The sequence below is a fragment of the Sebastes fasciatus genome, chromosome 14 (genome assembly GCF_043250625.1).
Source record: "Sebastes fasciatus isolate fSebFas1 chromosome 14, fSebFas1.pri, whole genome shotgun sequence".
In the NCBI taxonomy this organism is placed as follows: domain Eukaryota; kingdom Metazoa; phylum Chordata; class Actinopteri; order Perciformes; family Sebastidae; genus Sebastes; species Sebastes fasciatus.
Genome location: NC_133808.1, coordinates 18025342 through 18043267, shown reverse-complemented (window position 1 = coordinate 18043267; position 17926 = coordinate 18025342). Strand labels below are relative to the sequence as shown.

The following is a 17926-nucleotide window of genomic DNA, read 5'->3' as shown; positions in this document are numbered from 1 at the left end:
AAGTCAATAAATGGTTTTATTCCCATCAATATGTTTTTAATGAGAAGGAATTTGATCACAAGATAAACTTAAATGTATTCATTCATCACTTTTTTTTTTTTACGTTCATTTATAAAAACATTTACTTCGCAGTATTGTAAATCAAGAAGATACTCACTCTCCCCCTCGAATTTCCGAATAATCATTCCAAGGAAAGTGTTTTGTGGCGCAACGTGACCTCTTCTTACAGGCATGTTTACACGCAGAATATCCAAAGATCGCCAGTGAAGAAAAAAAAAAAAAAAAAAAAAAGCTTCTTTACAAGTAAATCCCTAAGTTACAGATGTTGGCTCTTCGTGATGTTCCCTTCAGCACGGACCATACTCGACGCGAGCGCTCTTCTTCCACTTCTGGATCACCTTCCTTCCACACTTACTCCACCGAGGAGGACTTCTTTAGCCCGCTTGTATGCCGGAGCATGTGAATGCCTCCTCGTCGCCGAGACGCGCAGAATTCAGTTCGCAAAGCATTTCGCAGTTGAGGCTGGATGGATGGATGGATGGATGCGATCCTGCCGTCCTCTGTGGGTGCTGTGCTGGGCGCATCCAGCGGACAGAGGCTGATATGCCGAGGGGAGTGACGTTGCTCCCATGGGACTTAGTTCCCTCTACCTCGGGTAAGGCTCAGTCCTGCAGCCTCCTGCACAGACACAATGAGCCTTATCACAATATATACATATAAGCTTATTAGGAATGTTATGCACACTAATATGCATGAAAAACATTTAGGTATATTTGTACAAAGCCTACTGACAGTACACGTTCAGTGCACAGTGATCAAGTACAGTATACTTATTATATAGTGGTGCTTCCTATGTGGTTTCATACTAGGGAAGCACTACTTCACCTGTACTCTAGTGAATTTATTACTATTTTATATTTCTATACACATGTTTTTCAAAAGCATTAAATGTAGATTATACCTTTGTAATTTTAGTCTCCAGTTATTTCCACACAATACAGCCTATACTGCTATAGCTACTGAGAGTATCCTATGGTGTAACTTTAGTGCTTTAGTTCTACTTTTCTATATTTAGTTACTGCTTTGAGTAGCCTGTGTGTCTGTGTGTGGTAAATGTATGAATATTCTTAAGCCTCTTAGTAAACGATGCATTCATAGTAATTATTAAAGGAATAGTGCAACATTTTGGGAATCTCATTACAAAAACCACAAGTGGGAAAATGACAATTCATGTTTTTACCACTTGTGGTAAAACCATGAATTCACTAGACCTGTAATCTAGTGAATTTATTACTATTTTCTATACACACGTTAGCATGTTTTTCAAAAGCATTAAATGTAGATTATACCTTTGTAATTTTAGTGTTATTTCCACACAATACAGCTTATACTGCTATAGCTACTGTATTACTTGAGAGTATAGCCTATCCCATGGTGTAACCTTTGCTTTAGTTCTACTTGTCTATATTTAGTTACTGCTTTGAGTAGGCTGTGTGTCTAAGTACACTGGTAAATGTATGAATATATTTAAGCCTCTTAGTAAACAATGAATTCATAGTAATTATTAAAGGAATAGTGCAACATTTTGGGAATCTCATTACAAAAACAACAAGTGGGGAAAATGACAATTCATGGTTTTACCATTTGGGGGTTATGTGCCATTTCTCAGCAGGGAGCAGTGACGCCCAGTCACTATTGTTGGTCACTGCTTTAAAGCAGCTGGCAGGTGGATTTTGTTACCCTTAGACAGAGCCAGGCTGGCTGTTTCCAGTTTTTTATGCTATGCTAAGCTAAGGTAACTGGCTGTTGGCAGTAGCTTTACATTGAAGGGACAGACATGGTATCAAGCTTATCATATAACTCTCAGCGAATAAGCATTAGAGATTAGAGATCTAAATGTTTGACAAAGTATTCCCTTAGTTTTAACTCATGCTTTTTAAATTATTTGTTCGTTTATGTATATTTTTCAGAGATATATACAACATTTATTGATGTGTAGTAAAACATTAGTTGCCAAAAGCAGTGATTAAATTCCAGTCGTAGTTCTCGGTGTTTTCAAAGAGCATTTCTATGAACACTCAACATAAATTCTACACAAATTTACCCCTTCCCCCCCAAAAAGAAGAAGATATTCAAGGCCCTATACATACATCTATGACACACTTTCAGTGATTCACTTATTTTACCTGAAACAACCTCTTCTCTGGACTGTGTGGGCATGTACAGACTGCACTTGATCGACATCTCCCCAACTCTCCTGTTAGTTTTGTTATACCTGCAAGGACGGCACACATAACAAAATCACACCTTAACAATTCATAATACATGTATTTTGATGATGCCATGTTGTTGTCAGCGTAGCTTGACCTGGCTTTACCCCAAGCAGAGGTCTGTTCAGCCATAATACCTGAAAAACACACTGACTGCCAGGAGCTCCTTAAAGTTGCTGTCCATGGTGCTGAAGAGGATGGTGCATTCAGGTGATAATGGGAATCCTGATGATTCATATTTGGCATATGTGGGCTGAAATCCTTCAGTGCCAATCCTCTTTTTCTAAAACTGTGTAGAAAAGAAAACAGTCGTTGAAAATCTAGTGACACTATAGGGCTCTGTTCAATATGCATCTGTTCTACTGTGTATGGCTGATGTGTGAACCACTGTGGATTAAATAAACATGAGATCCAGTATTTAGTGGTATTTTAGCTGTTGTTTTGGCCAATATTCACTGGTGATTTAGTAATGGGGCAGCTGTGGCTCAGATGTAGAGCGGATCGTCCACCAATCGGAAGGTTGGCAGGTCGATCCACGTGTCCTCCAGTCCACATGTCGAAGTGTCCTTGAGCAAGATACTGAACCCAAAATTGCTCCCAAGGGCTGTACCACCGGTGTGTGAATGAGCATTTGGATTAGATCCCGATGAATAGCTTGGCACCTTGCATGGCAGCCTCTGCCATGAGTGTATGAATGTGTGTGTGAATGCTGACATGTAGTGTAAAACGCTTTGAGTTGTCGGAAGGCTAGAATGGTGCTATATAAATGCAAGCCCATTTATCATTTTTCTGGATTGGTCCACCAACTCCTGAGAAAAACATATACAGTAGCTTGCATTGGCTTGGCTTGTTTGTCCAAAGTTAGCACTTTAGGAGTAAACACTTTCCAATTTCGGTGCTGGACAGGAGCATCAATTCAGGTTTCTGAGCTTGTGTACAGGAATCAGCTGCCCACAGTTTTTTATGGAGGCTTGATGAGAGTCGCAGGTCCTGAACCAGAAAGTCTGGCCATCTAAAACAATCAGCTGAAAGCTGCATCATGCTGCAGACTGTTGATTCTCAGTGACATTGGCAGGACTAACATCTCTTTAAAATTACAGGCAATCATTTGATTCAATTCAACGATAATACAAATATCAAAAATATTGCTTACACAATGGAAGTCCTACGCACAATGTTGAATGTAGGAGACTGGAAGTTATTGTGACTCTACCTGTAATAATGGTTGTTAGGCATCCACTCAGCCATTCTACTGGATGAATCAATTACGAAAAGTGCCTATATAAGTAATGGCTGAATCTATTTATACATACTACACCAGAATACATGGAAGGTAAACATACATGGGGATCCCACAGGTTTCCACCCAACTTTCCATAAGGTCAGCATGAGGTGAGTTTGAATGAGACGCTGTCCATGGTGCTGCAGTTCATGTACTGTACATGAACCACTCTCTATATCCTTTGAGAACTGGAGGAAAAGCTGGTAGATGGGGAAATACTCCCGTTATGTACACTGATTTTCATGAATGGGCGCATGTAAATCAGAGAAATAGAAGTTAAACTAATCCGTGAAGATTACAGCCAACAGCCAGGTGGTGAAAAAAAATGAAAATATATTTCATAATGCAAAAGCTCACTTGCAGTCTTGAAACATCTGTCCCAGTGTTTCAGCTCGATCTCATCGTCCATCTGGCCAATTGAGACGGCGAGAACACATGGGATGGATGCACATGCAATACAAACATGATCATGTCCAGAGATCATGCATATTTCATGAATATGAAGATGACTTGTGTATTTATTTGTATTTAACCAATTGCCACCCAATAGGTGTGATGTGTTTTAATCTACCTGGCAGGCATCATGTATTATGAAAAAAGGCACTATTGTTCCATACTTCAATATGAACCCTGGCTGGTGTGATATTTTGTTGCCTCATACTGTACTCCCCGGGAGCTTGTGTGGCGCTGCAGGTGTGTGTCTTGGGGTGAAAAACACTCCAGGATTTAATTTTTCTCCTTCAGTTTTATTGGCCTACATTTGAGAAGATTGGGGCAAAAGCTTGTGGCGATATCTGTTCTCTTGTTTTGCACTGCACTGGTAAACTTTAAAAGCCAGCTTAGATAGCATTTTCTTTTTTTTTTTGCAAGTAAGATGCAATATTATCATGGGAGTGTTTTTCCTCCTGTACCCAGAAACACAGAGCTCCCCAGGCCACACAGTGCTATGTCTGCTGTATTTTATTAAATCACTGTTGCATTAAGCCAATTTGCAGCTTGTATCCATTACTCACAACACAGCTACAGTTGAACCTTTCGGAGGGTGGCCATTACTCACTAACAATTAGGTTAGGAAAGCATGACTTGTTTGTTTTTCTGTTTGTTTCGCATCTTAGGGTGAAAATTCAATTGATTGATTTTCTCCATTGTGGGACCAGGAGTCCAAACTATTACTTACAGTATAATGCCTAATGTGAGAAATATCATTGTTGTGTGCATCTCACTTCTGGAAACATGCTTGATTAATACTGGCATAAATGCTGACTGGTAGGGTAGCGATGGGTGGGTGGGTGAGGGGTGATTCTTACTGAAAGCTGCACACAAGGGAAACAATATCCCATGGAGAGCTGTGTGCCCTTGGGTAAAGACACATTGTAGTGTGCGACTACTCCAGCATGCTCGCTCAGCTCACAATGCATCTACATCATGCAGTGAATTACACTTGAAATAAAGATCTTCTTTTCTGCCAGAGCTATTTTTACATATTTAATAGCAAAAGTAGTAGAGAGCAAAGAGAGTATTGATTTGACCTTTAATTCTTTGTCTTCTTCAATTTCTTTAAGTAATTATCACATGTGCTGGATTTGGAGTGGTTTGTTACTGTATGATGTAATGTTTAGACGCAGCTTTACTATATCTGAAATGACAAGTGTGCAGTTTACAGTAAAGAGGATAGAAGTTGGGATCAGCTGATGAGCAGCACTCCACTCAACTATGAGGAATGAAATTAAGTGAGTAAAACCCCCCCAAACCACGCAGGTTTTAACACGCTGATGTTAAGAGAGCATTTACTCTAATGGCACGGTGGCGGACCTTTTTATCTTCAATTCAAACAATATGCATGAATGCATTAAATCTTCCATCAATAACATGCGGTGGTGTCAGTGACTGAATGAGATGACATTCATCACTCTGCGGCTCCAGGACTAGTGATTGGCCTGTCGGGTTACAACAGTTTCAGCTTTGAGTGATTCCAGAAGGGAGGACGGTGCTTTAGTGAAGATTCAAACCAACGTGCCAGAAAACATCCATCGTTTGAGCAACAAAGTGAATGTCAGAAAATTCCCGTTTAACAGTTGAGCTCTACTATGTGGAAGGGGAAGCACAATTTCTGATGAAGATCAACCTTGTGTCATATTACATAACATGCTTAAAAAAATCGAGGGATGTGTTTTTTTCCACGGGAAAATATAAAGCTTCAAAGGACAACGCCTTCTTGATGCTGTATGGTTGTTTTGAAAATCACGCTGCCATTCATTCATTTGGTCATTCGTTCATTCATTCCACATAATCTCTGAGAATTTAGAGCAATCTGAAAAACAGCAGCAGCCACAGCAGCATCCACTGTCCAGAGCCTAATCCAGGTCTCACGGCAGTATAGCTCTCTCTCTGTCTCTCGTTTTCTCCCTCTCAGCCCCTTCTACTCTCTGTGCTACTGTGGTCATACACGTACACTCATGAAGCGCAGTTACAGGGCTCAGGACTCATTGTCCATATAAACCATTACGGCCCTGTCTCAGAGAATAATCCACTAGTGCAAAACACTAGAGTGCTATTGCTGCTTTTGCTGCTGTGCCCTTACCCCATATGCCACTGCACACGTTCTCCACCATCTGCCCTCAATGAGAAAAAAAAAAAAAAATGGAGCAAAAAAATGGGCTTAGTAATGTGACTTCACAATATCATTTAATCTACCAGAGGTCAGCGCTTTGTCCCTTAGGCACTACTGAAATTGTTGGACCTATCACAAAGGGTGCAAAATGTGCTTTGAGAGAGGGATTCAAAAAAATTACTTGTAAAACGGTTAATTAAAGCTTCAACAGTTATGTCCCCCTGGTGCTTTGGGCTCAAAGATGGTTTTTAACCAGCCCGCATCACGTTTCCGTTAATTTGCAGGGTCAGAAATACTGCAGCATCTGTCCCCTGTGTCACCACTGCGAGGGGAAATAGTGTTAGGCCCCGTGTGAATGCAGCTGCAGTCTCTAGGCACAAACACCATATGTTGCCACCCACAAATAGGCTACAAAGTCATCCGACAGCGAACTGCCGCATGTGAGGCTCGCTTTGATATTTGCCTTTGTCCAGGCGGTGACTGCTGATTCATCACAAAGCCAGGTATCTCCTGTGCTATAGGTCAGCCATCCATTGTCGTTTGTCACGACTGGCAGCGGAAGGAGAATTAGTCCGGATACATGAAGCTTACACAAATCCTGCTGATGGGAAATTATATCTACAGATTAAATGCACGTAGGGTTGAAACCTCAAGCGAATAAACATATAGGAAATATTAGTTACAATTTAGGATCATTTCTCTCAGATTATCTGAGCAAAAGATAATTAGGATCAGAATGGACATTACCATCAATCATCCTAAACCATTACTCACACTTTAAAATAATTAGGGTGCATGTAACTCAACTTGAGGTGACATTAAAGCCTTTCATCTTTTCCTACTGGTAGGCGTTTTCCACTGAGGTCATCAGCAGTATCACCCTTTTTCCCCTGGTGGAAATGGCTCTCCGAGGCTACGGCTAAACATCATTACACATCATTTATTCAGCGGCGGTGGAATGCCAGATGACATGCAAAGGGCACAGCCACTGGACTCTCCCCCCAACTAACTAATAATTTACCTTTATGGATAATTAAAATGTCGCCAATTAAAATCTGACGCTGACATAACGAACGCCGTTTCAAATCACTCTGATGACCTTCTGATCCGCAGATTAATCATTTAAGCGGAAATAAACAGCGACTGTTGTGTGTCTTCTGCTACAGCAAAAACAAATATTTTAGAGAGAAACTAAGAGTCTAAAGCCATAAATATTTCCAAAAAAGCTAACTCATTAGCTGCATTAATACATTGATATTAATAACATTTGTGTTGGCAGCAGATGGTGAGTCAGATCCACTCATAAACTTGACAGATTACAAAGTATGGAGACGTCTCTACGGCTCTAAACCTTCTCACTGTTTCCCGCTGTGTGTAGATTAATTGGAGATGTGTCTGTGATCAGAAAATGAACCCCATCACTCCAAATATGTCATGTCATCTATAGCAGTATATCCCCGAAGGACACTGTGACAGCATCCTCTCTAGATTTCTGTTGGGAGATTGTAAAAAACAAATGTCATCAACATAATATGAGAAATCTCCAGCTTTTGTCGCTAGTTTTAGGAGCAGTTTGTTAAAACTGTTGTCAATCTGCTGGCAGGGATCAATGGAGTGATTACCTCATTTCAGTTATCCCCTCTGTGATCAGAGGTTACCATGGAAACTGGTGTGCCCCAGTAGATGTGCCACTGCCTGTCGCCCCCTGGCAAAGTGAGCTACTTTTCATACAATTGTTCTATGGTGTTGTTTTCCTCATCATAGCTAAACCCTGCTTGTGAATTAGATGAATAATATAAAATACACTTGGCTCTGACTGGTATTATAAGCAACAGGTTGAGCTGGCTAACATGGAATAAACCGTATGAATATGATTGATAGAGCTTTAAATCTGTCTGGTCACCCTTCATGTCACTTGATAACAGTAGTTTGAGGGTGTGTATTATGTTTATACTGTAGGCAGCGCTCCCTGTCTGCTTATTGGCACCGCTCACATGAGGGACTCTCACTCAGTAGTCTGACTCCACAGCTTTGTCTCTCTGGAGGGCAGCCAATAAAAAGAAGTCCTTCTCCACATCCAAACAAACTAACTAACACAGATATCACCATGCATCGCACAAACACTCTACACAGCACTGCACCGACCATCTATGAGAAATACTTAAAAATGAATCTTCAAATAATATTTATAATTAAAGAACTAGTCCACTGTCATTAAGACGGACAGCTACATGCATGAATTTCCACAACACATAGTAGCCAACACACTGGCAAATGCTTGTGTAACTGTCATGAATCATTAAGACTGAGAAAGAGGACTTGAGCTTTTGGATCTTGCTCATTTCCTCAAAGGAGACAGGTTTGTTTTTATACAGCAATACCGCCTGCCTAAGCATTTTTTAATGAATATTCCCTCGTGCTATAGTGTACTTCTCTCTGATCTTCATTATCATCCCCTTTAATATCAGTGACGCACATGCAATTATCTGTTATGACTAAAAATAAAACAGAGGTTTGATTTTTGATGTTGAAGCACTCGGGGGTAAACTCAGTATACCTTAGAAGAAAGCAAGCATGGTGCATGTCACTCACAGACTTCACCATTTTAAATGCATACATTATATAATACATTAAGTTGAATGTAATGAAAAGAGCACCTGCATGTAATACAACCTAATGCAATAGCTTATTTTGTGTTGTGTTGTTTCAAATATATAATTTCTGGCAGGTGGTGTTGTATTTAAAGCACCGATATGTAATATATTTACTCTAGTAAATCATAAAATGACCATGATATGTCATCAGAGATTAAGGTTACATGCTAAGTTGAAATAGTGGCTTTTCTGACAACAATGCCACGGCCAGCATGTTCGGCTTTAAAAAAATTCCATTCCGGTCCGGAACGTCTGTTTTTGTTTTGGCCGGTGTGATCCCATCCGCTGCCCATTTCGACACCCCGTTGCCACATATGAAACAAATTGACATGCAAACAAAACCTTCAGCAGCCATGTAAGATCTTCAAACGAACCGGATCAACAGAAATAACGTTAACGTTAGATTCTACCCGAAATGAAAAGCCTCGGCAAATCTCTTGGTTATCAAGGCAGCGAGTATTTGAGACACACAGCCGGTGAAGTGATCCCTACTGCTGCTGGCCAGAGGCTAACACGGTCATATCTAGAAGGAAACCCTCAAATTGTGAAAAGTGCGCTAACTGCTAGCAGCCACACCGGAGGAGTGGACGGGCCACAATAATATTAAAGGAGCAATATGTAGGACTGACAGCTAGCGTTTAAAATGGATATCAGCAGTCCAAATTTACCACATGGCAATTATATGGAATTGTATTACATGGCAATGCTTTTTTATTTCAGGGTTTGTGTTCCAAACTGATTTGTGTGCTGTAGCATCTCTGTGGCACCAATTCAAAACAATACTTGGTCTTATACATAGGTAGGGGGGGGAAGTGTCTATATCTGCAAAATCACAGAAATATTCGCACATGCACAGGCCAGCACTAAGTTTAATTATAACCACTCTAAATGGAACAGGTCTTTGAGTGGATGTGTATATGTATATATAAGGAGCCTGCAAGTTACACATGCGGGGGGGGGGGGGCTGGTGAGTAATTGTCCTGGTCCTACAAGGTCATGGTTATTTGGGGCACCTTTCTCAGTGGGGGACACAGGAAATACCCACCACAAACAGCTACACAAAGAGCTTTGCTGCAGTGACACCCAAGAAATTACTTGGGATGAGCTCAAATACAATTATATAGTGACAAATTGAACTTCTTTAGTTAAAATAAAATGTATTTGTTGGCATTACTACATGTAGTTACACTTCCCTAGTAACTACTGCACCAGTTCACTGAAACATGAATGCAACTTAGATCTTGATGCTTGGAGTGAATCTTTAATATGTTTTGGTGGTTACAAAAAAATGTCTGTAAAATTCAGAAAATGTAGAGTTGAGGTTTTTGCAGGAATAAATGGCTCTGTGCTGACATCGTGTGGTTGCTTTAGATGACGTCTCCTATCCTGATCTGTGGCCTTGTTTATACCACCCACAGCACATGACACAAGCATGTGATCTCCATGTAAAAGCTGGCAGAGTACATATTGTCCTTGTGTAATCCCGTTCTAGTAAACAATGACTTAAGGAAACACCCAGCCTGATATAATATCAAACAGTGATTCTCAGTCGGTGCAGCACTGCATCTCATTCTGTACATTATGAAAAAAACGCAGCTCTTCATGCACTTTTTTTTTTTCGCTGTCTGTTTCTGCGCCTGCTGTGATTAATTGAACTGGGCCTCTATTGTTAGAGTCTATTCAGAGACCACAGGCTTCAAAAAGCTAACCTGTCAGCAGATCTGGATCCATTATACCCACAATCAGACAGTGCAGTGTCATCATGTCTGTATCTTGAAGTTTTGTCAGCTGATGAACACATACCATTAACAACACTGAAAATAAAGACGTCCGACTACCTTAATGATAAGAGAGGAAGAGACACTGCTACTTGTAAATCTAAGGTGTAGAAGAAATTCAAAATACAGGAGCTAAAACATCCATCCTCTAATTGACTGTTTTAGTAGAAAACTATGGGTGCATCCCAAGTCTCTTAAATTGCATCCACGTTTCCCTCACTTGCGTCTTTTCCTTACGTCTTAGTCCCTCCCACCAGGGAGACGCAAGGAAACCATGCGGAGAGAGATTAAGCAAATAGCCCCCTCCTCCTGCCAACTCTGTTTTACTTGTATTTACATGTCTATCATTTATTGCAGACTGAAATAAAGTCTATAAATGAAGAGTTAATTTGAAAAAAAACAATAAAGCCATTCTTAAAATGAACATCAGTTTAATATTTCCTTAAAGCAGCAGTGTGTAGAATTGGAGCAAATATGATTAAAAAAGTTATTTTTACAAAGCGGTCACTATATAATGACAGTAGTGCATGAGACAGATTATCTGAAAAAAAATCATGTGCCTCTGTGTCCTCCGGTGCTCCTAATGGCACCTGCAAGCTCTCAAAGACCGGAGGAGAACAACCAATCAGAGCCGATCTGGAGCCTGCCGTCTATGATCAGCTGTCAATCACTTGCAAACTCTGATCAAACGGTCAAACTAGGCAGCGCTGATTAAATATGAATCAATATTCTGTTACTGTAATGCCTATTTCTGTAGTGTACTGTTTAACTGTAAAATGAGAAAGTTGGTGGGTTTGCGAGTGATTAACAGCTGCCGCCGTTGAATGAACAGCCAATAGGAACGTTCTCTCTCTGAAATGACCTGTGATTGGCCAAAGTCTCCTGTAACAGGCTAGATTTTTTAAGGCCTGAAAACAGAGCCATGATGAGGTGCAAAAGTCTAGTTTTCTCTCAGAACACTCTAATTATAATATGCTGAAAGGTTATTACGGAATTTTTGCCCAATGATGCCAAAAACATTTTGCCTACTGCAAGTTTAAGTGTGCAATAAAAAAAAAAACATGATTTATGAAAAAAAGGATATCAAAACAACCTAATACTCCCTGGATTGCACACAAAAAACAATTAGGGAAATAGATAAAAACTGAGTTTTCTGTTTTCGCAAATGAACCCTTCATATTCAATTACATTCAATCACTGCCATTCAGCAGCTGAATTTAGGCTAATTAGGTGTGTTGATAAACTACCAGCTGTAATTCATGAAGTTAATTAAAGAAGAAGGTACTAGGCCCATGTAAGTATCGGATAGACAAACAATTAAATCTTTAGGAGAATAAAATGATGTCTCTAGACGTAGAGTTCAAGGTGTAGGAGAGCAAAACTGCAGCGTGCTATCCTGTGTTTACTAGAGGTAAGCATCACAAGCCTAATGCTTTATGACTGGTTGCACCAACAAGATTAATTTAATGTAAGATTGGTTCTAATCAGAGTTTAGCAGCACTAGGTTTGGGTAGTAACAGTTTCCTTTATTTTGTATGGAGTTGGACACTGGACCACTAAATGCACAGCTCAATCCCAATGTGCCAGTCCTTGCCGTGTTCTTTGATGGTTAGAAGGACCTCATGGCTGACTGCAGGCTGGGGCGACAGTCCATGGAGGCCCTTTTGAGGATTCTGCCATCAAAGAACACCCAAGGCTGGTCACATGAGGTGCATTTATTAATCACCATTTACTGGTTGGTTGGCACATGGCTTATCTTACAGCGTGGTGTCCCGGGCCTTCCATGTTCCCAAGTCTGCAGTCTGCAGACTGGTGCACACTGGAGTGGAGAAAATGACAGCCCTTTGCCAGGAGGTCATCAAACTGCCCACCACTGGAGCACTGTATGAGGCTGGCCAAGCATTTGCACAGCTGGCCAACAGCCCAGTGTTCTCCAGGTGTGTGAGTGCCAATGATGGCTGCCATGTCCGCATAAAGACCCCCCTAGGACCGCATGGCCAGGATTACCTCAATAAAAAGCTCTTCCCGTCTATACAAGTTTGACTTGTGTTGTGCCCTTATCTTCTAAAGGAAATCAATGAACGTGATGTTTTTTGTGCTGTAAACAAGTTATCATTGATGAAGTTTGTTCCCAGTATCTACTTACCTGTTATTCATTTGTTTATTTTGAATTGTCTGCTTGCATTTTAATTTTTATGATTTATTTTGCTTTGCATTATTTTTACAGTTTGTTCTTATAAATTTACTAAAGCATATGAAAGAGGTCTATGGTGTATAAATGTAATTATTTATGAAATGCTGAGAATAAAAACTATTAATGAGAAAAAAGTTTGAGTTGTGCCACACACCTTGGAACATTACTCTGGATAAGGAATTTTTGAAGAGACATTTGTCAATTATGTAATTAGAATCACTGTTGGACGCGGCATTTGATCACACATCAAGATTCAAAGAACACTGATTCAAGACTGTTTTCCACAACTTAACATTTAATTTTTTAAACAGTCCGACATATGAATATAACATAAATTACATACTTTTCAGAACTTAAAAGTCAGACATATGACAAAATAAATGAATACTGCTTTTTTAATATCATAAAATAAATAAGTACAAATTATATTATTGTTTCTGACTAATCCTGGAAAATATCAAACAAGGGACATTCAAACAAGGGATTCATTCTGTAAAATAACAACAGTCACAAACGCTTTATATGGAAGTGAACTGAGCTCATAATAAATACAATACAGTATTTCCTTTTTAAATTGTCCTGTTTCTTGAGACCTGTGTTAAAGGTGAGGCGTCCCTCCAGGCCCATCATCCTTATGATTTCCCTGTGGAGTACAAAACATGTCAACTTATTGCATCCCTGGTATGATCCCAGACACAAGATAGTTCTGTTCAATATTAATAAAAAGGCATCTTTCGTTAATGTGACAATGCCATATCATATTCAACTGTGGAACTTTCTTTTTCAAAGCCAGTATGTTATTAGCAAGGTTTATTCTCATATATGCCATTTGATTAATGAGAGTCTCACATGCAAAGTGATGGGAAGAACCTGAGTGTGATTACTTACAATAAGCGACATACATAATAATTACAGCACACATTTAGTAGGTACGTGGACAATGGTGATAGCATGACATTGCATTGATTATCATACAATGCAGCAAAATAGCATTGTCAAAACAGACATAAAACAGTTAACTCACCCCCAGGCGTTCTTGGCTGTATGCCTCTTTCCTGGAGGAGGTGGTCATTTTCGAACCTGTATTTTATAATTTTTTGTGTTTTCAAATGAGCAAAGAGATTTGAGCGAGATTTGAGCTCAGAGATTCCTCCTCACTCCTCAGAGCAGAAATAAGAGCTTTGAGATGGCCTTCAAGATGACGGACCAGAACAATTTTTGGTTTAAGCAAATAGCGATAAAATATCAAATAAGGGTGCTTTTCATTATGCTTAAGTGTCCCCTTGATTCCTTTCCTTGTCTCTTCTCCTTACGTCTTAGTCCCGCCCACGGGAGATGCAAGCGGAGGAGGCGAGGAAGAGATGTAAGGAAAGAGACGTCAAGGCCACAGGCATTTAACAAATGAGACATCATTGCCTCGGAGCCATCATTTTAAAGCGACATCAATTAAATATGACGTGTGGCACAGCTGTTACATCGCTGTATTTTAGTGTTCATGACAACTTAAATATTTACTATTAATTAAATTAACAAAGTGGCATGATGTCATATTATTTATACATACAATATATATATACAGACGTAGGCAAAGTTGTTGGTATCCTTCCGTTAAAGAGAGAAAAACCCACAATGGTCACTGAAATAACTTGAAACTGACAAAAGTAATAATAAATAAAAATTTACTGAAAATGAACTAATGAAAATCAGACATTGTTTTTGAATTGTGGTTCAACAGAATCATTTTAAAAAACAAACTAATGAAACTGACCTGGACAAAAAATGATGGTACCCCTAGAAAAGATGTAAAATAATGTGACCATAGGGACATATTAAACTAAGGTGTGTCCTGTAAATAGCATCACAGGTGTCTTCAAACTTGTAATCAGTCAGTCTGCCTATTTAAAGGGTGAAAAGTAGTCACTGTGCTGTTTGGTATCATGGTGTTTACCACACTGAACATGGACCACAGAAAGCTAAGGAGAGAGTTGTCTCAGGAGATCAGAAAGAACATTATAGACCTTCATGTTAAAGGTAAAGGCTATAAGACCATCTCCAAGCAGCTTGATGTTCCTGTGACTACAGCTGCACATATTATTCAGAAGTTTAAGGTCCATGGGACTGTAGCCTACCTCCCTGGACGTGGCCGCAAGAGGAAAATTGATGACAAATCGAAGAGACGGATAATACGAATGGTAACCAAAGAGCCCAGAACAACTTCCAAAGAGATTAGAGGTGAACTCCAAGGTCAAGGTACATCAGTGTCCGATCGCACCATCCGTCACTGTTTGAGCCAAAGTGGACTTAATGGAAGACAACCGAGGAGGACACCAAATCATAAAAAAACGAGACTGGAATTTGCCAAAATGCATATTGACAAGCCACAAAGCTTCTGGGAGAATGTCCTTTGGACAGATGAGACAAAACTGGAGCTTTTTGGCAAGTCACATCAGCTCTATGTTCACAGACGAAGAGATGAAGCATCCAAAGAAAAGAACACTGTACCTAATGTGAAACATGGAGGAGGCTCGGTTATGTTCTGGGGCTGCTTTGCTGCATCTGGCACAGGGTGTCTTGAATCTGTGCAGGGTACAATGAAATCTGAAGACTATCAAGGCATTCTGGAGCGAAATGTGCTGCCCAGTGTCAGAAAGCTTGGTCTCAGTTGCAGGTCATGGGTCCTCAAACAGGATAATGACCCAAAACACAGCTAAAAACACCAAAGAATGGCTAAGAACAAAACATTGGACTATTCTGAAGTGGCCTTCTATGAGCCCTGATCTAAATCCTATTGAACATCTGTGGAAGGAGCTGAAACATGCAGTCTGGAGAAGGCACCCTCCAAACCTGAGACAGCTGGAGCAGTTTGCTCACGAGGAGTGGGCCAAAATACCTGTCGACAGGTGCAGAAGTCTCATTGAGAGTTACAGAAATCACTTGATTGCAGTGATTGCCTCAAAAGGTTGTGCAACAAAATATTAAGTTAAGAGTACTATCATTTTTGTCCAGGCTAGTTTCATTAGTTTGTTTTTTTAAATGATTCTGTTGAACCACAATTCAAAAACAATATCTGATTTTCATTAGTTAATTTTCAGTACATTTTTATTTATTATTACTTTTGTCAGTTTCAAGTTATTTCAGTGACCATTGTGGGTTTTTCTCTCTTTAACGGAAGGGTACCAACAACTTTGCCTACGTCTGTATATATACTGTATATATATATATATATATATATAAATAATGTAACATTATTTATACATACAGTATATATATATATATATATATATATATATATATATGATTGAGTTTGAGTGATATATCTTATATATATATATACAAACACACTCCTGTCTATCTATATAACAACAAGAAAAAGAATGTTATTGATATAATAATGTGCCATCATCAGCTGTTTGCACTTGTAAACATCATGTCATGGTTATAGCAGTTGAATTGGGTGTATCCTACATTCAAGATAAAAACACAAGTAACATCAAGGTGAAATGTCATTAAGGAATGCGGTTAGAACAGTGAAGGGCATAAAGTTTGATCGCACATTTGATCATCTTAAATAACTACAACTTATGAATACAAAAGGAATAGTTACATTTATAGAGTCCTGTCGTGGTTTGAGTTTATTTCAGCTGTGTGTGTCACACCTTTTTTACGTCGTGTATGGCAAAGGATGCACTGTTGTTTCCTCGCTCTCAGCTCCTCCAGAAGTCTCCTCGTCTCCTCGAGGTGCATTTAAGGGATTGGAAAATCCGCAATGATGGCGGAGGGGGAACAATTTCCTGGTCATGGGAGGAGAGAGGAAGCATAAGTTAGCATCATGAAAAGCACCCCAAGAGACTTGCACCCCATACTGGGTAAATCAAAGCACTTCCTGCATATTAAGTGCTATACATGTTAGCCCATTCTTTAGACATGAAAAGGTAATGTTTGTCTCAGTGAGATTGATTTAACTGGTTCTGTATCTATCCTTGACATATTTGATTATAAAATAGCATTATTTATTTATTTATTTTTTGCTCAGTCTTTTTATTGGTATTTCTGTACAAAATAAAATAAATCACATAAATAATTATAAACAAATTATATCCCCCAATCCCTATAACAATATTACTGCACCATTAAATAAGCAGAGTTGATTTCACTAACAATTACATTTAAACATGTAAATGAATTAAATCCGACAGCAACATAAATGAAACACATACAAAAAAAAGGAAAAAGGAAAGGACCAAAAAGACAAAAAGATAAGTAAATTAAAAATAATAGCAGTTTAAAAATAGCATCATTTTTATAGGAATAAAAGCTTACATCCCATCTATCGTGTTGCTTTTCATATTGTCAACATACATTTATGTGCAGTAACAGAACATATTTATATGTGCACCCAAACTAGTAAAAATTCTCTTTACAAAAACACAATTAACACACCTGCGTGATTAAAAGTCTGTATTCTCCACACATTTGTCAATAACTGCTCTGCTGCACATATTGCCCCTTTAATTGCATTTAATGGGTTAATTAAGATAGTGTAGTTTTCACCTGTTTCCCTCCTGGTAAAATGATAGCGCCCCCCTAGGTAGGGCTAGGGTTGGTTCAGGTTTAGGTAGGAGGACACACATATGGACAGGAAACAATACTACACATAACACCGGCTTACTAAACCTAAAGCTTTACAGCATTCCTTACTAATTATCTACAGGCTTGTCAGAGTCGCAGTGGCATAAAACAGCTTATGGTTCACAGTAAAAACTATAAAATAACACCATGAGCTGCTGAGGTTAGTCTACATTATCTTAATATTTTACTGGGTTTTACTAAATTACAGTTAGTGGTAGGCGTTAGCTCTTTAACTAGCCTGTGAATTGCTAAACTAATCTTAACTTACCTGTGCAACACATATTCATGACAGCAGTCAGCTGCACGCTTCATCTTCCAGCGTTCACTCAGCGTGCATCAGCTCTGTTCTCGCTCGTGAACGTGAACTGTGCCGTGATACCGCGAGAGCTGACGTAACTAAGCTCTGAACGCCCTCTGTTGGCCTCTTTCATAATGGCACAGATACAGTCTATGGCACAGATACAGTCTATGGCACAAATACACTTAACATTTAGTTTAATTAGTTTAT

The 17926-nt window shown here is 39.3% G+C and overlaps 1 protein-coding gene across 1 annotated transcript in view; it reads right to left on the bottom strand.

The window, feature by feature from the left end:
* kcnh7 (potassium voltage-gated channel subfamily H member 7) overlaps positions 1-17806 on the bottom strand; it is a 61789-nt gene extending 43983 nt beyond the window's left edge. The window contains exons 1-5 of the mRNA XM_074659391.1: positions 17687-17806; positions 16394-16580; positions 2408-2559; positions 2187-2275; positions 158-678 (exon numbers count right to left, since the gene is read on the bottom strand). Of these exons, the coding sequence (XP_074515492.1) occupies positions 158-233 (76 nt within the window). The 5' untranslated portion in view covers positions 234-678; positions 2187-2275; positions 2408-2559; positions 16394-16580; positions 17687-17806. The remainder of the gene's footprint in view (positions 1-157; positions 679-2186; positions 2276-2407; positions 2560-16393; positions 16581-17686) is intronic.
* Between the last annotated feature and the right edge of the window lie 120 nt (positions 17807-17926).